This window comes from Protopterus annectens, chromosome 6.part0 (genome assembly GCF_019279795.1).
Source record: "Protopterus annectens isolate FY-2018-M chromosome 6.part0, PAN1.0, whole genome shotgun sequence".
NCBI lineage: Eukaryota > Metazoa > Chordata > Ceratodontiformes > Protopteridae > Protopterus > Protopterus annectens.
The window spans coordinates 987,500,621-987,523,845 of record NC_056737.1 but is presented as its reverse complement, the minus strand read 5'-3'; the positions used below and the strand labels follow the sequence as shown (position 1 = coordinate 987,523,845).

Genomic DNA, 23,225 nt, shown 5'->3' with positions numbered 1-23,225 from the left:
TTTAATGGGTCTATATGAGACTGGTGGTGTGATGCAAGTATTTCCATTCTCCTCTTGACTATCTTATTTAGTCTTGGATTGAGAGAGCTTAGCTTCCAGTTTGGCTGTATAATTGCAGCTTTCGCATGTATTGGTGTTTGGTGGTAGGAGGAGAGGGTTGTCTGTGTACATGAGGCAGTTGTAACATTGCCTCAAAATGCCCAGATTCACCAGTTGGACTGGAGAGTACACCTAAAACTGCCCTTTGGACATGCCTGGATAGGTACAGTGAACTGTTTTACTGAATGTCTGGTAAGGTCGAATAGAGAGCCTTGTCCTTCTGTACAGTATAGGGGGGTCTAGTTCTAGGGTTTATAAGTGTTTGCTATAAGTTTTGAGCAAGTGCTGGGCTGATAAATGAATGGCTTGAGTGCTTAAGTTGAAAGTTTGTCTACTTCCAAGGGACAAATTGAAGAGGAGACTTTGTGGAGTAGGGAATATTTAGACCCTAGCTAACCGGCACTGCCCGGCACGCCGGTTAGCTAGGGTATAACTGTGTTAAAAGTGTGTGTACATGTATGTGTATGTGTATGCATGACATGACATGTATGCGTGTGTGTGTGTGTGTGTGTGTGTGTGTGTGTGTGTGTGTGTGTGTGTATGTGTATGCATGACTTCTATACCATTACTGCCAATACACACATATATCTATATCTATATATATCTATATATATATATATATATATATATATATATATATATATATATATATATATAAAAGTGTGTGTGCATGTATGTGTGTGTGTGTGTGTGTGTGTGTGTGTGTGTGTGTGTGTGTGTGTGTGTGTGTGTGTATGCATGACTTCTGCATCATCACTGCCCATTTTCATCATCTTCTTTTTTCACACAGGGCTGGATTATTGGGTTAACTTCCACCACCTCTCAAGCATCAGTATCACTATCCTACCTTCTCCAACAGCCATGCCTGTCTGTCACAGGTGTTCCTTCACATAAGCCATCTCTCTCTCTTTCCTAGATGTCTTCATTTCTTTTCAGCTTCTTACTGTCTCTCTCACATCCTCTCTAACAATGGCCTTCTGTTTTCCTGTACCATGTGACTGAGCCACCGTAATTTGCTCTTCTTCACTTGCTCTGCAATTAGGGTTACTTTGGCTTCTGATCTGATGTCCTCATTTTTCATCTCTCCCACAGTCAGGGTTGCCAGACGTCCCTATTTGGGCGGGACTGTCCCGAGATCAGCAGCCTGATCCCGAGTCCCGCCCTGCCGGTTTAAATCCCGGCCAGCCTCCGCTTTGTTTGTTTTTTTTTTTTTTTTTTTTGATTGTCCCGTATACCTGGCATATGGGCCAATCAAAAATTGCTAAACACGGAGCTTCTTGTGTTCCGCATTAAACACGAGAAGCTCCGTGTTTTGATTGGCCCATATGCCGGTATACGGGCCAATCAAAAATCGCTAAACACGGAGCTACTTGTGTTGAATGCGGAACTGCAATGCATTAAACACGAGAAGCTCTGTGTTTAGTGCAGACATAGCACCAGAATCAGGGACAAATCCAAAAACAATCGGGGTCACTTTTAAAATATTGCATGTGCTAACTTGAGGTATTTTGATAGAATAAGTGAACATAGTTTCTAAAGTTAATCGAAAGCAATGTAAAATCAGTAACTATTCTGTTTTATTGACTCTAAGTCACCACAGATAAAGAGGGACAGAGCTAAATTCTGAGCCTAAATCAGGAACAGTGGACAGGTAAAGAGTGATCGCAGAGGATTTATTTCAGGTCCAAGCCAGCGCCGGCAATAATAGAATGCAAACAATTGCAAAAGGTAAACTTGTACATACATATGCAACAAACAAGAAAATGCTATGGAGTACAAAGGAGGTAAAGATAATACAAATAAGTGAGTACACCAACAGGCAGTATAAATGATACCATAGGTGGTGGTATGCTGTAATCGTGAAAGATAAAAGGAATGTGAACATGTTATTCGCGATTCTAATGCATTTGAAAATGCATAGTAAGTAGAGCTGTGTTAGCGAAGTAGTGGTGTTGTGCTTCCTTTATGAGGGCATCTTCTAAGTCTTTCCTGAATTGGGAAGGCGTGATATAATTTCTTAAGTGGTAAACGTTGCCAGGGCTGGTGCTTTCAGTCAAGCTTCACTGTCACTCCCAGTCCCATCCCTCCTAAGCAACCTAGTTCATGCTGCAGAGTTTTAGTATGCATAAATTGAACTCTAGTTACAAATTTGCTCTTATGAGTGGTCGGTATACCACAATATGGTGGCCAATCTCACAGAGGGGCGTTCATAGTAAAATGTAAATAGGTTGCAGAGCTACTGAGTGAGCTCACTTCTTTAATGTAAAGACCTTTTTTTTTTTTTTTTTTTTTTTTTTTGGTCTTCAGTTGCCGAAGACCCTTTTTTTTTTGGTCTTCACTTGCAGTGACAGACCTTCTTCTTCTTTTTTGTCCCTACCTGGGGTGCTGGAAATCTGGCAACCCTGCCCACAGTGTACATGCCACCGCCCATCTCAGGCACTTCAGGCACCTCATCTCCATCACCTGTGGTTTCCTCAACTACTATGCCCTCACTGCCACAGTTTCTGTACCATACAGTAGTGCCATACCTCTCAAGAAATCTGGAGAAACATAAGATAATTGGGAGGAATCAAAGGCCTAAAAATATGGACAGATTTTAATTACTGCTGTTATAAACTTAGAAAGTTGCTAGAATAAAAGGATTTGTGTTAGCCTGCACCTTCTGAAGGATATGAGGTCTCAAACTGAGATGTGCCACATTATTATCACCCGGTGATAGTACACACACTCAACAGATAGATTCCAATGGGAGCACACGAGTCCATAGAAAAAACACTGGTGAAATTAATTATGATACGGTGTATCCCCCTCTTAGGAGATCCGAAAGGATTCACAATAGAAATCAACCAAGACAGGAGAGTGATTTTTTAGAGTGCATGGTAGAGGGGGAGGGGCAGACAGACATACAGAAACACCTCTTTCAGGGGGAGAAAAAACAGTTACAATTAAATGCAACCAAGAGAGTTGGGAATATCCAAGATGAAAATATTATTAATTATGATGGCATTGTGCATTTGTACAAAGGGTTTAAAATTTATAATTACGAACAATTTTCACTCAATAAGGACATTTTCAACTTGTTTATGAAAGGGATGGAATTTGTTCCTTCCATCAAGGAAGATGTTAGTCAAACCTTATTAGACCTTAAGATTTTTATAAGGAAATTGAATTTAAAATTTCTACACCAAGAAAAACCTAGTCAGGTGCATAATAACAAATCCATGATTTATAAAAGAAGTTGTTCCAACCCCCCTCTGATACCTATTTTGAATTCCTTTGAAAATGGCTGTAGGCAGGAGATTTATAAACTCCTACAGACTCATAAGAATATCAAATATAATCTTTCATATACAGAGAGAAAATTATTGTACGAACTGTGTGATAATAACAACTTCCGGTTTATGAAACCGGATAAGGGTGGGGGTATGGTTATCATCAATGTTGTAGATTATAACAACAAAATAACAAATATGTTGAACGATAGTTCCAAATACGAGGTAGCTTCTAGAAATGAAATTAATTTAAGTTTTAGAAAAATAAAGTTCTTGTTGGAAGACTCCTTATTGAAAGGAGTAATTAATGAAGAAGAATACAACTTCCTTCACATTGAACATCCAGTTATACCTGCAGTGTTTGGAATTCCAAAAATGCATAAGGATATAAAGGATCCCCCTTACAGGCTCATTATATCAGCCCACAACAGTATTACCTACACTATTGGTATCTACATTGACCGTATTGTTAGGCAGGCTTTAACACCTGTCCAACACATACTAATCGACTCCTGGGATTTCCTAAGGAAAGTGAAGAACGATTTTTTTAGTTACGAGGCATACTTTTCCACTGTTGGTGTAGTCAACCTCTTTACTTCTATTCCCCACGATACAGGTTTGGAATTTTTTAATGACACACTTGTAACACAGTCCAACCTAAATGGGAGTACAATCAATTTTTTAGTAGAACTTATGGAGGTCGTACTAAAGAATAATTTTTTCACATTCCAAGGGGAGTTCTATAAACAAATTAACGGGGTAGCCATGGGTAGCAGTTGCACCCCCATGTTTGCCATCTTAGTTATGTATCAGTGGGAAAAACAATTCATTTTCAATTCCATATATGAAAAACATTGGCACCTGTATTTCAGGTACCTGGATGATTTATTCATTTTACGGAAAGATGAAAATTCATTTGAATTTTGCTGGAGTACATCAACCAAGTATGTGATTATTTTAAATTCACTGGGAAAGGTAACCTTAGTGAAATTAATTACTTGGATGTCAAACTCATTAAGGAGCCTCATAACAACACGTTCCACTCTAGGATATACAGGAAGTCTACATTTTCCAATGACTACCTGGAATATTCAAGTGACCATCCCCCATACATCAAACAAAATATAGTCAAAGGGCAAATGGTTAGGGTAGTAAGGATGTGCTCGAAGATGGAATATGTAGAAGAGGAAACCAAACTAGTGATGGATATGTTTCTTAATAGGGGATACCCTCTTGTTTTTTTGGAAGACATCCGAAACCAAGTGATGGGTGAATGGAATTATAGATACAAACCACTGTTAGGATCTAGTGAGGAGGTGACGAATATAGTTGACAATGTAGAGAAAGATTTCACCCAGGCTATGGTTTTAACCTATGGAGAAACATCAGAAGAAATAACAAAGATTATCAAGAATAACTGGGTTATGTTTAAGGGGAACAAGGAAGTCTTGGCAGTTATAGGTTCAGAACCCCTATTCACCTATAAAGTCAATAAAAATTTGAAGAATATCTTGGAAAACGGTGCACCAGGTAGAAGGAGAAAAGAGGGTACACAAAAATGTAGGGCTTGTGAATATTGTATCCACATCTTGGAGACCCCCAAGGTGAAGCTAGGTCCCTTTGGGTTCGAGGTTTCCTTGGTCACAGGTTCCTGTACTACAACAGGTATTGTTTACCTAGCACTCTGTACGGATTGCCAGTGTTTCTACATTGGAAAAACTGAGAGGAGGTTAAACCGTAGAATTTATGAGCACTATTACAGCATTTCTAGAACGGACGAAAAAAATGCTTTATACAAACACATCAAGAGTAACCCCACTCATAGTTTCAAATTTGGTATTCTAGAAATAGTGAATAAAGATTTCAGAGGGGGGGATTGGACAAATAAGTCGCTCAGGGCAGAAACCAGATGGCAACTTAAGTTAAATGCCTGTGAGTTTCCTGGCATAAACGAATCTATCAGTATTAAACCTGAGCTCAGACATAGAGCTAACAAAATAAAATACATTTTTTTCGTATGTTTTTAACATTTTTGTATGTTTTTATATCAGCACTCATAAATTGTTCAGCGTTTTTTTAATTGGTTTAAAACACACGTTTTAGTGACATTTGATTTGATTACTGTTATTTTAAATGTATAGCTTGTTGTCTCTAATTATTATTAATTAAGGGTATATAAGGAATGTGCTGATTATTTGAACTTGTTCTGATGAAGTCACTCTGACGAAAGCGCTTGACCGATATGTGTGGATTTTAATAAAGTGTGGTAATTGGCTGCATTTGTGGATTTCCTATATTCATTCATCTATAACATTGTGTTCTACATTTGTCAACTGGACTTTCGGGGACTAGTTATTGGCTTGGAAGCAGTTATTTGTTTATTCTGGTGTGGTTGCTGCTTCCCCACCTTGTTTTTTCTTACACGTTATTTAATAAATTCAGTCCTCAGTGATTTGCCAGAAAACCACAAATTTTATGAGAAACAGACCAAAAGACATGAGGCAAAGATCTGGACAATCTGCTAAAATCTGGATAGTTGAGAGGTATGAGTAGAACCGGTCACACCACTGTTTTTCTTATTCTTCTGTCTCCATCCTGACACTCTTTCCCAGTTATCCAGCTCTAACTCTCGTTTCGGCCACCTCATTCAGAATTCTCTCATCCTCAACCACACCTCCTAGACACTTGAAGTTGTTAAGCTATTAGTTTATTTTCCCATCTGTCTCAATGTTCAGCTTCTTGTGATGCATCCCATTTGCTGCCATGACAACTGTCTCATCTGTATTCAGTTTCTTCCCATACACCTTCAGTTTTTTTTTTTCTCCCATTCCCTATCATTTGCTGAAGTTCTTGTTCAGAGTCTGCTTGTAATACCACATCTTTTCCATATAGCAGCTTTGTTGATTTCTCTCCCCTGTCCTATTTGCTAAGGTAGCTTTCCACTGCGTGAAGGCTCAGAACTCAACCATGATGCACATCCTCTCCTTCTGGAAACCCCGTCATGAGCCCAAGTATTGTTCTTTCTTATGTCATAGGGTTCTTCTACATATCAAACTATCACAGGACTCTCCAAATCAACTTTTCGGGACCTTTGGAAATCTGAGAGCTTTGGAGAATTTATTGAATGGGTTCCTATCAGACAGTTGAACTTCTGCAAGTTCGAGCCTCATATGGTCAAGACCATAAGTTCGAATTTGCAGAAGTCCGAGCGTTTCAATGTAAATTTCCATAAGGGGAGGTTTCCATTTTGTTCAATGTGGTGTGATCTCGGAGTTGGTATATTTAAGCAGCAGGAGATGTGGGGGGTGCAGGGCACTCTCCCCCCTGCTTACAACAGTTTATTTTGTTTTCTTTTCTGTTGTTTTTTATCCATAGTCGAAGTTTTTTAACTTTGAACAGGATGGTTCAAATATTCAGTGTTCAAAGTTATTAAACTGCATCTATGTGATATAGACCCATATTGAATACCTGTTTAGTAGTGATAGCTGAGGGAATTATGGTTGAATGTGTCTCTGGGGAGGTGTCGAGGAAGGGGTGAAAAGTGGGATGAAATTGGAGTTCAATTTGTCAGCTAGTACATTTGCTATGTCACCTGGCTCCATATAGGTGATTCTGTACCATTGTATGTTACCTCTGAGGTTGTGGACATGGCTTTAGAAGGCTTTATTGTTCTCCTTTCCCTACAAGGCTATCTTTACCTCAAATTTTGCTTTGGTGGATTTGATAAAAATTCATGTGTTGCTTATTTAGTTTGATGAGACTTTTCTTGCTTTGTTAGGCATTGCACTTCCTTGTTTTGGCCATGGTTTTCTTTCTTTTGTTATACAACTTGTTGATACTGGAATTCCATCAGGGTGACTTATTTTTCCAATTAATCCTGTGCTTATTTTGGGTGGGCAAAACTGCCTCAGTTAAGCTGTTCACATGATGGTACAGGGTTCCTGTAATCAACTCTGCATAGGCAACAGTGTTCACGTGTTTGGGAGGGTTGAAATTTTGCCAGGATATCACCCATTAGTAGGTGGTCTGCCTTGGAATAATTTCTAAACATATGAGGGTTGGATGTGCCAACAGGTTTTAGTTTGACTTCAAAGGAGGCAGCTTTATGATCTGACCTGACACGTAAGGCTGTAACAATTGGGTGGGTGCAAAATGTACCATGTTTTTGAGGATTGGGTAAAAGTTGTTGATAACTCCATTGGGTGTACAGGCTACCTGTTCCAGAGCATTAGTGTTGACAAAGTCCAGAAATCTCTGGGCCGATGCATTGGAAGTGTATATGTTTCTCAAATTACAGTGGAGCTCTTGAAGTCACTCAGGACTATAGTGTTGGGTTTAATGCAGAGAAACTCCAGTACATACATAGTATGAGTGTCCTGAGTCATAAAGAGGGACCTATAGCTTAAATAATATGGAATTGGACTTGGCTTATAGTGACATGGAAATGGAGTAGTTAAAGTGAGTCATAATGCTTGACCAGTCTTGAGGTGTGACTCCTGTTGATGAATATTGAGACACCTCCACCTTTTGTCCCTACCTGTGGAATAGCTGGTCTAAAGGTGCGGAATGCCTTATACCATTGCAGTGCTGGGGTTCTCTCCATAGCTTTAAACAATATCTCCATAGTGACACAGAAGTTTATGTTCTCCAGGATGAGGTGGGCTCACAGGGACTAGAGTTTTCTGTTTAGACTAAGGGCACTGAGCAGTAATGGCTTCAGATTGTCCTAGGATTTTTCTGATATGTTGGATGATTTACTATTTATTTATTGACATTTGTTGGCCGGGAAATGCTCGGGGAGAAAAGTTCCACAATATACAAATAATTCTATAGAAAGTACAAGGTTAACACAGAAATATACATATATTAATATAGTAATGCACACAGAAATACAAAATGAGTACAAAAATATATATACATAACATAGGACAGGGGTGTTGGTACAATTTGAATTTTGAAGTATATTGATATTATCATCCAGTAAAGATACAAAGTAAATACTTTTCATTCAAAGAATAGAATCATAAATATAAATTCAGACTGTTATAGGTAGGAGAGTAGTAATACAGAAGAGGAAAGAGTTAATACACAAAGGTTTAGAGTAGGATTTGAGTAATGAGTTGTGTAGGAATTAAGGAAGCTTAGAATGTATTTCACAGGTGCAGGTAGGATTTTTTAGATAGTGAGTTTTTAGAGCAGCTTTAAAGGGCATTAAGGAGTCTAGATGAGTAATGTACAGAGGGAGGGCATTCAATAGTTTGGCAATGTGATAGGAATACAGGCGTTGTCCAGCTCTTTTGCTGGGTTTGGTTAAACTTAATAGTTGCTTATTTGTAAACCTGAATGTTCTAGTTGGGTGTATTTGTGTATGATAGATTGGAGTGCAGGGCAGTTGTTAGGTTTAAAGGTTATTAAAGGTTATTAGGTTATCAGTGCCTAAAAAGGCACTATAGGGCTGGATAAAGTTGTAACTGATATTCAAAAGCCTAAAGGGGACAGATGCAGGCCATTCCCAGTGAAGTATTGAGATCTGTCATCCATATCCTCCCAGGCTGACAAATACTGTACCCCATTTAAAGGAGGCCAAAATCTAAGCCAACTGTTAAAATCAATTTACTTTGTTTGTATTGTGGCATCATCCTTGGAAAATGTAGGACAGTGCTCAGTACCAGGCTCACACCAGCCTCGGACACACAGTCCAAGAGCTCAGTAATGACAGTGAGGTACATCTCAGATCATTTATTCCCACATGTACAGTGACTGAGTCATACTGTTACTTGTGGTTCAATGACCACATTGAATGCAATGGAGTGGGTTTGGTACAATGGTTAAACTCTTCACCTCAAAGACATAAGGTGCAGGGTTTGATCCTGGCCTTGGGTTATTGGCTAATCTTAAAATGTCTCTTCAGGGCAGTTAGTCTAGTATTCACCTATGAACTTAGGAATGACCTCTGTGTGCAGAATCTGGCAAATCCTGTCCATTGATAGGCAGCTGATCATGGCCTTCTCCATGCTGAGCCTGGTGAGTGAAAAATCTGTGCGTATGTCAAGATGGAGTTACCATGATTAAAACATTAGCCTGAGTGGAGGTTTGCCTTGCGGGCTTAAAAGTTCAGTCAGCATGCCTTAAAGTTGTATTTGTTGTGGTGGAAGTTGTTGTGAAGATTGGGGAAAGATGGGTGAAGGCTGACAGCCTAGTCAAATAGAATTTGATACATAATTCTATCACTTATATAAATAAATGTAAAATACAGGCATGTGTTCTTAAATGAAAGAAAACACTGTAAAATGTGAACTTCAAGATTGTTGCAACATTGCCATCTGCTATAAGGAAAACCAAGCCAAGCATTTCAAATGTTCTTTGAAGTTACAATTATCTAAATGGTGGTGATGAAACAGCTGGCTGAACACATTCTTTCTATTGTCGTAACTTAAGGAATGACTGCTAGAGTATACATGTGAAATGTCTTTTATTGTAGTAGTTTCCTGAGCAGGTGTTAGCTTGCTAAATAATGCAGTTTGTTTGCCTGGGAACTCCAGACTAAGTGTCAAAATAATGTAATGTGAATACTGGGAAAACCTAAGTGTCAAAATTATGTAATCTGAGAGGGCCTTAGCAGAGCTGTTTGTTAGTGAGTTTAAAAACTATTGTTGAGAGAGAGACTGTAAGCATTTTGTCTTGGACCATCAACCCCAGCACCGCTTATGCTCTATATATGTATGTAAGTAGGATTGTAGCACTGTGTTTTCCCTTAAGAATAGCTAAAGATTATAAAGTTAGATTAAGTGTTTTTCTTTGACATCAGACCTGTCCTACTGTATTATTTTAAGTTTCTGTGTGATCTCTGAACTCTTAGATATCTCTGTGGTGTAATAGTACTGTCTTGTGTTTTAATTATTTATTATTAAATATTTTAAAACCTTTACCTGTGGCTGGTTTGTGTAGATATAAGCAGGCTCTAGAGTACATTGCATATTTATAGAGTTTATTGTAATAAGTCACTCTAAAAAGCCTTAGACTGAATAGTCACATTACCAATTGGATAATAATATTGCACAGTAATAATTGGACACCCTTTCAAGGGCCTTTGGGTAGCTGATAATTGTTAGCTTGTGGTGGCAGTAATTACTACCATATAGTCTGGGTAAAGGGGCACAGCTGGAGAATCTGTGTCAGCCTTTCCCAGGAGTGTCTGTGAAGTTGTACAGATACTTATCTCAAAGTGTGTGTGGTGTGTCAGCTACCTGGGCAATGGCATGAAGCACTGGTGGGACAGAGAGGGTACTGGAGGTTAGCTTGCCAGCTAGGCTGAGATCTGGACCCTATAGCTGTGCCAGTGGGGAGTCTTATTGGGGACCTGGAGAGCAAGGGAGCAACCAGCCCCAGACTGACTATGATCTCTGTGTGCACTTAAGGGAAATTGTACTTTACTGTGTGTATTTGTTATCCTTTCCTCTTACATGAGACAACCTCCCTGGTGTTAGTGGCGAGGATTGAGGCTCCTTGATTGCTGGGCCAGGCCATGGTCATCACAGTTGCTTTGATAGAATGTTTGTGAGATTGCAGACAGACATGTTATTGATGTGTCTGGAAGCCTTGGAGGTTTGCCTAGAATATGTTTTAGGACCTCAGCATTTGTAAATCTATGTGCTTGGTCTTTAGCGAGAGTGGTGGGTAGAAAATGGTGTTGTGAGCTTTTCACAACCCGATTTCTAGCTGTAGCAGCTGCATGAGAGAGCTTTACCTCCAGTGGCATATATAATTATATCTACGATGCACTGTTTCTTATAATTTAAGAACTAGGTGGTTATCAATAAACATGAGACACTTGCCCTATTTTCCCAGTATACCCATATCCTCCAAGGTGGCTGTCAAAGCAGGAAGAAAGTGCTTATTGATGATTTCAGGTAGATTAAAGCAGACAAGGACTGTTAAGAGTGACACTTTGCTATGCACAAACCACAGTAACGGTGAAGACTAAGGGTTCACTACAGGTTGCTTGCATGCAATTAACCTAAGAACTATGGTCTTGGTGTTCACTCACACAGCATTGCTGCCCTGTGCATAAACCACATATTCAACATGCAACCAGGTAATCAGGAATTATCTGAGGTTGCTTCTTCTAAAGAGAGTTGGATTGCAAGTGCCTCTGTCTGTACAAGACACTGCTAGCCACTGCTGCACAATGCTAAGCATCGCAGAAACATGACAACTTTACACAGGCAGAAAAATGAGTAATCATGGAAAACAGTTCACCGGCCAATCAGAAAACACACTCAAAGCTTTTCTCAGTGACTCCCATGTTTATAAGAGACCAGGCTACTCTACTGCAACCTGGGTGAATAACTAACTTTTCTAATTGTAGAATCACTAAAGATGAGCATAACGTGCAGCAATTTCAGCAGCTAAACAATAAACCACTAGTAAAGAATTAGAAATAGGATATCAAATGTGCAGAAACCAGCAGCTAATCCAGTAGAATACAGCAACACTTAAAATATAAAACAGTACAGAAACACAATGAATGATGCAGACATAAAACAGCAAAAATAATATGACCACATGATGTAGCTTTATTATAGTGTGTTTTTAAACAGTAACTTGTGCTATCATTAAAACATACAACCATTAGGCAGTGCATTGACATTCCCCTACTGAATTATGTATTCAATTGAAATCACCGTTCTATAAGCTGATTACTGTCCAATGAACTCCACAATATAAAAATCATTCCATATTTCTGAATTTCACAATTTGCAGTTTATTGCAGACAAGTAAAAACAAGTTAGCACGGCCTATTTATTTAAACATGTACGCACATACACATCTGTAAACACAATGCCCCCCTATTGTGTGGCTATAAGAGCATTGTAATGAACAGAAGCAGCCTGTACATCCTGCCGTAGCTTACATATATGCCTTAAAATATTCTGTAAAGCACATAAATGTGTGGGACACAATTGGGATGCTTGGCTAGGCTTACAAAGGCCCCAGTGGTCATTAGTCTAGTATAAACCTATGAACCTGTGTGCACCTGCATGGGGACTGCAGTCCCTTACTTTTTATTAAAACATTTAAAACACCATTTTATCATTAAACACAACACAGCACAACAGATGGTCTTATGAGGCGGGAGGATGGCATAATGTTTAAGGTGTTTACCTTGGAAACACAAGGTGCAGGGTTTGATTCTCACATAGGGTAATTGGCAAGGCTTAAAATAGCCCACAAGGGCAGTAATCCTAATACTAATACTAATATAATCTAATCTATGAATCTATCTTCAGTTACCCCCTTGTTTTGCGTAACAGTGGCGTTTTTTTAAGCACTGTGACTTTCAAAACATTAATAAACATCTTCTTCTCTAAGGATGTCTGAGACTTGTTATAACTTTCAGTTTAATCAATCAAAAAAGCTCTGTTTCTTTTAAACTTTCCAAATAAAGAGGGTAGCATATACTGAACAATTCAACAAAATACTCTACATGTGAAATAAGCATCAGTCCTGTTTTGATAGTTGTGATAATTCAACATATTGTTTTTATACAACCTGCTGGCACATGTATATAGAAAACCAGCACAAAGCAGGAAGTACCAAATGTCTGTTACTAAAGACAGCTCCGTATATGAAAATCCTCAACAAACATTAATATTTTATTATTTAGATTTGTTATATTAATGAATTGTGTACTTATTACACCAAGCAAGCTTTCTGTTCATCTTAATACTCATAGTAAGTCTGGGACAGATACATACATGTCTTTTCTGCAAGCATTAACATCAACTCTGTTAATGTGACACGAATAAAGTCTTGTTGCCCAGGACACTTCATATATTGTTCCTTATATCTTGTCCTTTGTCTTCAATAGTACCATCTACAGATACTGTAAGACATTTACTTAATAAGCTAAAGGACTTCTGTAGTCCCTCAGTGTTTCAGGTACTTGATGGAAAAAAAGTGAAAATTTTATCTGTGCCAGGCATGTTGAATGACATAGGAGCAGTTACTGACAAAACTACTCAGAATTTTAAAAATGGCACTGTTAGCCTAATACCAGACAACTGAAACTTCTAGACTACATACACTATTTAATATAACAAAGCATTTGTGTTTGCACTGGCCATACAAAATTCTAGCAGGGAATTTCTTTGAGAGATCAGAGAGTTGTGATGTCACTTCTCAGCAGTGCCATTTTCAGGTAATAAAAATGACCTTATCAAGCAATTGTTCCTAGGGCATTTGAGATCCCTGTGACAGATAGGACCCCTTGTTGCTTTCTGTTTAAATACCTGTAACATAATCAGTAGCTATAAAACTTCCCTGAGTGGTACTAAACAGGAAAGTATGTAGCATCATGTGTCGGTGTTTTGCTTTTATCTGGATGTTTCATTTATTTACATCTTGGACCTGAATCAGTCCTGAAAAGGTCATTTGGATCAGATCACTTACCTAGACGCTGAATGAAAACTTGACATTCTCATGCGTGAGATGCAGTCTGATGCCTGGGTAATATCATATGTGATATGCAGTCTGATCCTAGGGTAAGAGGCTTTGTAATACATGCCAAGGGGTGATGTGATATTTACTTAATTCTGCTGACTGAGTAGGTACATTAGCCTATGACCCTTTTTCAGAGGAGTCTCAGAGTGGTACTTTAGCCAAACTAGAACAAACATCTCCAAAACACCACACAACTTCCTCTGCTGTTTGTGGTTTTTAATATCCACAAGGTCTGTCAGACTGTGATGGGACCTTAGTTTACCATCTTATGAAACAGATGAAGAGTAAGTGCTCCCCCTCATTCTGAACTGCAGTGTCAGCACTGTAACTACATTACTGCCCCTCATGTTTATAATAGCAATACAACAACAACAGAAACAAGAATTCATTATCAGTCCCTATCCACACGGTATGAAATGATCAAATATACCAGATGGGTGTATATCCCATGAAGTGTCGATGTCTTAATAAGCATCTTCTATTTTATAAAATATAGAAGCAGCACTTTTACAAAGAGACAAGTATCTTCACAGGCTGTTAGTGTGGCATGAGGCATTTCTACCAGCTGGAAAGGTATAACATAATATTTAGCACTTTGGGTACACACCTGTGTAGAGTGCTAGTTTGGACAGGTGTATAGTTTCATAGGACACTTGTCCTGCACTGTGAAAGCTCTCACCATGTCAAAATGACCAGTAGTACCTTAGTGAGTTTGATAAATCACAGGGAACCTTCATGACAATAGCTGCCACAAATAATTCATTTGGTTTGATCCTAGGATAGGATTGTGAACCTTATGAACAAAAGACAGTGTGAAATATATGTGATTTTTATTTTTATTTTTATTTTTTTGTCTTTTTGTCCCAGCACCTCTCCCCCCACCCATCTTTCCTTACTGGTTTACTGGCCATCATCCAGACAGGTGTCAGAGTTTTTTTTTGTTATGTTTTTATACTTCCTTAACTCTTATTGCCTCCTCAACAGCCTGAAACATGTGCACTGACATTGACTACACACACTGAAACATGCATGCCTTCTTACACCCACCAAATCCCAACTACAACATATGCACTGTTTCCTGGGAGCACATTTCTTGGCATTTCTTTTTGCTTTGCCTTTATATTCTGCCTCCATATGGTATCAGTGTTGCAGTAAAACTGATTGCTTCCCTCCTGTCATGATGGTGACATGGTATTGGCCACTCACTTTCACCATCTCTGGACAATTCCTTTATCCTGTGCCATCATTTTGTATTAGAGCTTTATTCCTGTGTGCCAAGGAGTCAGACACATATGTGACAACTTTTCATAATCTCTGACATCTTAAATTTAGGCAAAGTTAAGTATGGGGGTTGACATAATGGTTAAGGTGTTTACCACACCGACAAAAAGTACAGAGCTTGATTCTCACTAAAAGGAAATCGATTTGATTTAAAATAATCAAAAGGGCACCTTGCCTACAATCCTATAAAGAAATAGTAATGCACTTCAAATTGAATTACACTGTATAAATGATGTGCAAAGACATCTAAGGCAATCACTCTGTGTTTACACAATCATAATAACGATTTTAATAATCTCTAGTGACAGGGTTTAAACCATGTACATGTAACAGAAAGGTCATGTTGACAGACAGTATCAGAATAAATCTGGGGTTTTATATTATGTCTTGGCATACGCATTATCTATGAACATCATAATTTAACTTGCCAGTAACAAAGGTAGACTTGGAAGGTACTTACAATGATGTTTGCTGTTGATTTGTGACTTTCTGAGAAGTTGCTGCTTGACTTCCAGCAGTATTTCTGGAACCATCCTTTCTCTGAGTTTGAACTTGCCTATTCCTGTTTGTCATGAGGGCTGTGCCTTGCGATCTACGTGAGGCTGCTGGGTAATATTCCTGCTCTGGTACAGGTTCTTCACATCTAGAACCCTGGAACCCTGAACGACATACACACACCTGAGGGCGACTACATGAACCCTTATTTTGACAGGGAGGATTACAAACAGCTGTAAATGAAACATGAAAAAAGTGTCACCCAGCTCTTTCAGAAAAGCAAATACATATTTTAAACCTGTTAATATCATTGATCTTGCCACCCTTTTTGCAATAAATCTTGCATTAATTTATACATGTATTTGTTTAGATTAATTAACATATTCTTTTGATAACCATCTGACTGGGTTAATCCATCTGGAATATTTTTAGCCATGATGCAGCACCTAATTACAGTAGATAAACAAAACAAAATCATGTTGCATAAGAACATAGACTACTGTAATACATCAATAAACCTTTAGTCAGAAAACTACATATCAATTGCTATTCAAGTTGCACATCTGATAGCACTGATAAAAAGGAACATGCCTGCACAGGAGGAGAGTTCCTGCACTTCTTTACTTCCGAAATGGAGTTTTGCATGCACTCCTACTGTTATTTTGGAATAGAAATTCTTCAGTCAACAAATTAATTACAATTTCTTTAAATGTAGATTTAAACTACAGGCTTCATCACAAAATGTACTTTATAGTTACGCTGTTCTAGACTGATACTGTAGTACTTTTGTTCTAGACTGATACTGTAGTGCTTTTGTTCTAGACTGATACTATAACACTTGCGGTTCTAGACTGCCAGTATAGTACCTGTAATACATATGTATTGTTTCAGTAATACATTCGAACAAAGCTATTCATTAAACACTTTTTATATTTGCATAACAGACGAATTGTACTTTTGGATCCAGTATGCAGTACTGACTTTCACAGAATGAGCTACACTTCAGAGACAGTAAGGTAACAATCTAAATTACGACAGCTGTAGAGTGCTTGGGTCTTGCGAGAGATTAAAAGTGCTTCTGAAAGGAAGTACAGTAGGCACTGAGGACTATAATATATACGGGAGAGAGTTCCCCAGTATGGAGCCAAGTATAGACAAAGCCTTGTTACACAAAAACCAAGCTCAAGGAGATGAAGAATTTAAGAGGATGAGGAAGGTGAATGAACAGCACATCCATCCATCCATCTTCACCCCGTTTCCCATTTTTGCACATGGGGTCAGGGTGCCACTTCAGCAGTGACAATCATCTTGAGCCAAGGTTTACACCACTCCGTGGCTAGCCCTGCCACGGTAGTTCATACATACCACTCACTCGCACACACACACTCTCACCTATCTGGAGTACAAAATATAAGGGGAGATTAGTAAGTGGTAAATCGACACTCATGTAGAAAAGTGAAATCACAGGGTGTGTCCATGCAACCAAAATAATAGTAAGAACATCTGAACAAAGGCCCATGTACTGTGGAGGACCCGAACCAAAAATAAAACACTTCAGTGTAGTATGCAGATATTTAATAAAATCCACCGAAACTGTAAAAATCTTGCAAAGCAACTTGGTAATAATGGTTTCGTCCTAAGTATAGAACTTCATCAGAAACATTCAAAACATAAACTTGCTAGTATAAATACCAAAAGGAAGTCATGTCCAAAGGTCAATGCTGACAAAATAAAATTTGAGTTTGTGGTTTCAAAACACGTGGTTAAAACATGTATTAGTACAAAATGCTTGCTAATGATCTACAAATGCTAGATTGCACACACACAAAAAAATTTGTAACTATAGTTTTGTTGCCCTTAGTTTGAGAACCTGAAACATAGATATATTCTCATGAAGACCAGGGAAGCAGGATGCATTTAGTTTTAATTGCCAAAACAGTTCTCTATACTCATTTTTGGTTTCCCAAGAACCACCTCCACTGTTGAAGGGAATGATTTCCAATATTCAAAATAAAAACTTGGAAAACTTATACATGTCTGTGTGTGTTTAAACAGTGCATTGTTAAGAATACACTTGGAAATTCCATAATTGTGCTCATGAATACATTTGTGAAACTGTCTTTCTGTCTTTCCCACATAAAATGTAGGGCAAGTGGAACACAAAGCAATACAAATAAGTCCCTTAGATCCACAGTTCACAACAGCCAAGTATATCTTACTGTAAAGAAATTGATCAAAAATAATAAAGTCTTTTTTTAAAAGGTTGGAACGTTGACCACAAACCCCACAGTTTCTGGTGCCTTTTGTGGTGAAAGAAAGTTTATCTTCCATTTGTAGTTCTAACATGCAATTTAAATTCCTCTCCACTTTATAAAGAAAAGATGGAGTGTTTTATGTACTCTCATTGACTTTGAAACATACCTCCCAACCATACTGAATTACTCAGTTTTTACCAAGTTTTGGGGTCCAAATAATGGGGTTAATTTCCGATTTTTTCACAGCTTTTTTTTACATTTTTTTTCTGTTTTTTTTTTGAGCTGACATCATCACATGCGTGATGATGTCAGCTCTGTCAGCCTACTAGCCTGTCGGAATTGGGCTCTGCAAGCAGGAAGGAAGACTACTGTTTGGATGGTAACATTTATTTTTCATGGACTGCTGTTGCTTGAATTGGAGATCTGCGAGCCGAGCGACTGCTTGAATGGTAATATATTTATTACCTGGTCTATTTACTTGCGAGTTGAGGTAGTGAAGCTTTTCAAATCTGGACTGCTTGAATGGTAATTTATTTTATTATCTGGTTGAGATCCAGTGAACAGACTTGCAGTTCTTGAGCTAGTGAAGCTTTTTATAGCGCTTACGTGAATGGTTACTGCTTTGTTTTATTGAGCTAGTGTGCTGCAGTTCAGTGTTTTGCTTTGCTTAATAGACTGTGGTGTGTGTGTGTGTGTGTGTGTGTGTGTGTGTGTGTGTGTGTGTGTGTGTGTGTGTGTGTGTGTGTGTGTGTAAATGCCTCAGGTGAATACACCTGGTGGCTAGAGGTACTCAGGCTCAAACCCTGTACATTGGGTACAGGTAAAAAGAGCCTAAAGTCCCTACTCCCTAGCCACCACGACTTGTGAATATTTTTGTTCTGTTCCTCATAAAATCAGGATTTTTGTGTGAAATCATTGAAGGACTAAATTCACTAAATAATGACAGGCATTTGAATTTCAGACTTCATATTCTTCAGAAAATAAATGGTAACACAAAACTTTTTATTCTAGCAATTTTCTAACTTTATAAGATAAGTATTTGAAATTTGTCCCTATTTTGGGGTTGTATTCCCCCATTACTGGCTTTATCCAGGTTTTTTGTGCTTAAAGGTTGAGAGATATGATGAGAAGTGAGAACTGAATTCACTAAATGATATCCATTTAAGTGTCAGTGTTACTATCTTTCAGGAAACTGCTGATTTGGCATAAGGGTATGTTGCTCTGACTGTAGTGCACAGGCTCCTGGGTTCAAGACTTGGCAGTGAAATTCATTGTGGTAACACAACATAATTATAAAAGCAATGTTTAAAATGTGTTCCTGTTTTTTGGCCTTTTGTCCCCCCCCCAAAAAAAAAAACTGAAATTGAAAATAAGTGTGAGAAGCTGTGCAAGATGCCTGTGGCTTACACTACTGTCATTATATATATATATATATATATATATATATATATATATATATATATATATATGTGTGTGTGTGTGTGTGTGTGTGTTTGTGTCTGGAAGTAGACTTTTATGATGGAAATGTTCTGAACTGGGCAGTTTTGTCATTATTGGTTCATGCATTTTGTTTCATTGCCTCCTGGAAAAATGTTCAAACAATACATTTAAAATGGGCTCTAAGTCTAACAAGTGTGCTGGAATATAATTTAATAAAGTCAGGAAGGTGTATCAAAGAACACATGTATTTTTTTGTTGTTTTGTCTGCAAGGAGCCACTGATTTGAAAACAGCCCAAAGGTAATCTTTATCCACCACTGGCCAGATGTATTTTCTTTGGATGTGGTGTGAGTTTCAATGCTGCTTGAATAAATGTGAGTTTCAATGGCAGAGAAGTTTTAATGCCAAGTCTATTTTCATTGTGAGACAGTATTGCCTGCTTTGTTTAGCAGATGTCTATTAGTGTTTGTGCATTGTGCTATAAAATGTAAAAATAAAATCCAAATAATCATTGTAGAAGTAAAGCAGTATGCGCACATTAGTGTTTATGGTAAATTGGGTGAAATAGCCAGGTAATGGGACACTGGAATGGCTGAAGGGGGACTCTGGTGCCATATCTTGGTTGTCTGTTCTTCAGTTTGCATTTGAAAATTGGTATCCCACAATCCCATTTGAGTGGGAGGGGTTATGTAATTATGTATGCAAATTGTATGTTAATCAGCATACAGATTTATACCTATTCTTCATGGGCCTTGTCCAGATTTTTGATGTTTGCAGGTTGAAAGGTATGCATTGAAAACATTCCAGTTTCTTATAGTAAGATCTCTGATTTCCTTCTGATGTGAATTGTGGGTAAGTACTAATGAATCCATAAAACCTTCAATATTAGCATTTGTATCAGTCATGTGTTTAACGTAATTACTGAAAGTTGCCTCTGTTCCTAGAAGTGGGAGATATTTATTCCCCCACCCTCAGAAGATCTCATTCTTAACTTCAAGTAAAAGTTTCTTTGGGTAACCCCTTTATAGGAACACGTCCATGATTGTATCAGCTTTTCTTGAGTACGAGTCAAATTCGGACCACATACTAGCTGACCTAATCAACTGACCTCTGAAGATATTTCTCTTACATAGCAATGGGTGACAGCTTGTGTAATGTAGGTAAGTATTCAAAATGTTAGTTTCCTAAAGCTGGTAGATCTAAAGCATTTGTTGGTTGTGTTTTTCAAAATGGTGACATCTAAATAACGAATACCGTTGTATGAATGGCAGGAAGTAAATCTCAAAAATACAGTTGTACAGTTAATGTGGTCTAGGAAATCAGTCAGCTTGTCGACTTGCCTGACCACAAAATGAAGATGTCATCCAAAAAATGTAAATATATATATATGTATATGTATATGTATATATATATATATATATATATATATATATATGTATATGTATATGTATATATATATATATATATATATATATATATATACATATCTATATCTATACATATATATATATATATATATATATATGTATATATATATATATATATATATATATATATATATATACACAGCAAAACCTGTGGTGGATTGACTCTAAAATGTACTCCTTTTCCCAGGAATACATAATGAGGTTGGTGTATACGGGGGCACATGACCCAGCCATGGCTACCCCACAGGTCTGTCAAAAGTATTTACCCCCCCCCCAAGAAAGTGAAATTATTAAATAGTAACTAGTTCTGTAGATAGTGCCAAAAACTGATACGTACATTATCTAAGTTGGTAAAGGTCAATAACAGCTTGATGGAAAAGTTCAAAGCCAGTGGTGTGGGCAATACAAGTGAATAATTCAACAACATCAACCATAACAAAGTTGACAGAATCTGAGTAGTAATCTTGCTTGATTTTGAATTAAAAAATCCAGGAATCTTTTAGTTTGTTATTTGTTTGTTTCAGAGAATTTTTCAAAGTGCAATCAGTAAGGACTGCCATAGGATATGTCTTGGATCCTTGTGCTGCGACTACTGGCCAGTAAGAGGTGGTCCAAAATGCCTTTGTGGACTTTGGGTGTTCCAAATATTGTTGGGATAACTGGAGAATTGTTTAGCAAAAAGTTGTAGGTGTCAGTTGTGATGGTGTCTTGTGATAAACTGTCTTCTAGAAAAATGTCAATTTTTTGTACACTATGTTAATTTCATTTTTTGGAAACCATCTCATAATTAGAGGTATCATGTAACATGTTGAGCATATGACTTGTATAATATGAAGTCCTATACTGAGGACGAAAGCATTTAACCATTACTGCTAAGTTGCTTTGTGAGATTTTTACAGTTTTTGGTGGATATTATTAAATATATTTATATTACATCAACGTGTTTTAATTTTGGTTCTAGTCCTCCACAGTATGCAAGTCTTTGTCTAGATGTACTTAGGTAGTAAAGCTTGTAAGACTTTAAGCATGCCAAGTACAAAGGTGAATAGGAAGTCTGTTGGCTTTTGTTAGAATTTAGTGTGTAAGTAACATGCAACGGTGTTGATCCTTGTGGGAACAGTGCATATGCCTGAGACTGGAAGCGCGCCTTAGTGGAGTGGTACAATAGCACCCAGAGATGGTTACAATGGGGAAGACATATCCAAACTGTGGAATAAATTCTTCTTTCAGTAGTGTGTGGCAATCTTCTTAAAGAAGGAAATGGAAAATGGAAAATCTGCCCTGAACAAGACAAATATGATAAGACTGCAGTATAAAAACTGGGAAGAAAAAGACAAGGTAGGAGCTAACCATAGTTCTAAATATTTCTTACTGCTCTAATGTGTTAATGCAATCATTGCAATATCACCATTATAGTAATGTGCACTGCAAGAATAAAGCATGGTGTATGCAGTCAACAACAGAGCATTGTCTGTGTAGTGCAACAGCAGAACATTGTCTGTGCAGTGCAACAATAGAGCATGGTCTGTGTGGTGCAATGATAGGGTAATGCCTGTGCAGTGCAACAATAGGGGATGGTTTGCATGGTGCAACAATAGGGCATACATACATATGCAGTAGTGTGCGTGCAAGCACGTGTGTGTGTGGGGGGGTCTACCTCATAACATTGAAATTTCTTAACATTGAATTTCATAACATTGAGACAAAACCATTGAAAATTCAAAACAGTGAAAACCCAAGTGTTTGTTAGTTAGGTGCTGTTGTAGGTAGAGGTGATATTATTTACTTGTGAGCTACATTGTTTATACTGTTGTCAATAATAAATAATGCTATATTTTGTTTATTTATATCTCCAGCCCTTAGGTCTTCACTATTCAGTGATTCATATCAAACAGCACTCATTAGGAATCTGAAACTGTTAAAAAGCATAGATTTGAAGAAACTGCTGAACTAGAAACAGCTCCGGTAATGGGAAATATCACTTCAATAAAAGCTCATTCAGAGCTGAGAAGAATGCTTTTGAGTTGTTGTTTCATTCTTATTGTCAATACTAGTAAACTATCAGAGACAAAAGTTACTTTTACTCCATCCCAACACTGGAAACAACTTCCCTTCCCCCAAATCTAAATTCCATTGTACAGATCACTGCTTCTCTGCATTCAGTCTAAAACTCGGAGAAAGTATCCCCCTGCAAATAAAAGAATCTTAGCCTATATTTCTGGCTTGCTTGAGGTTCATGTCCTCTCTTCATCCAAATGTCACGGTCTCTTCCCCAACCATATCACCTAACCTCAGCTTAATCACTTCCTCTCTCCTACTAGGAACATCATTGCTGTCCCTCATATGGCACATCTACTGTACCAGTCCACACTTCTCACTCACTTAATCCTTTGCTTAACAAAACTTCTCCTTCCAACGACTCACAAATGCCAGCATCCTTTATTCTACTAAACT

At 37.9% G+C, this 23,225-nt stretch overlaps 1 protein-coding gene across 1 annotated transcript in view; it reads right to left on the bottom strand.

The window, feature by feature from the left end:
- LTBP2 (latent transforming growth factor beta binding protein 2) overlaps positions 1–23,225 on the bottom strand; it is a 3,457,946-nt gene that overhangs the window by 2,822,944 nt on the left and 611,777 nt on the right. Inside the window, exon 3 of the mRNA XM_044074624.1 lies at positions 15,616–15,883. Within this exon, the coding sequence (XP_043930559.1) occupies positions 15,616–15,883 (268 nt within the window). The remainder of the gene's footprint in view (positions 1–15,615; positions 15,884–23,225) is intronic.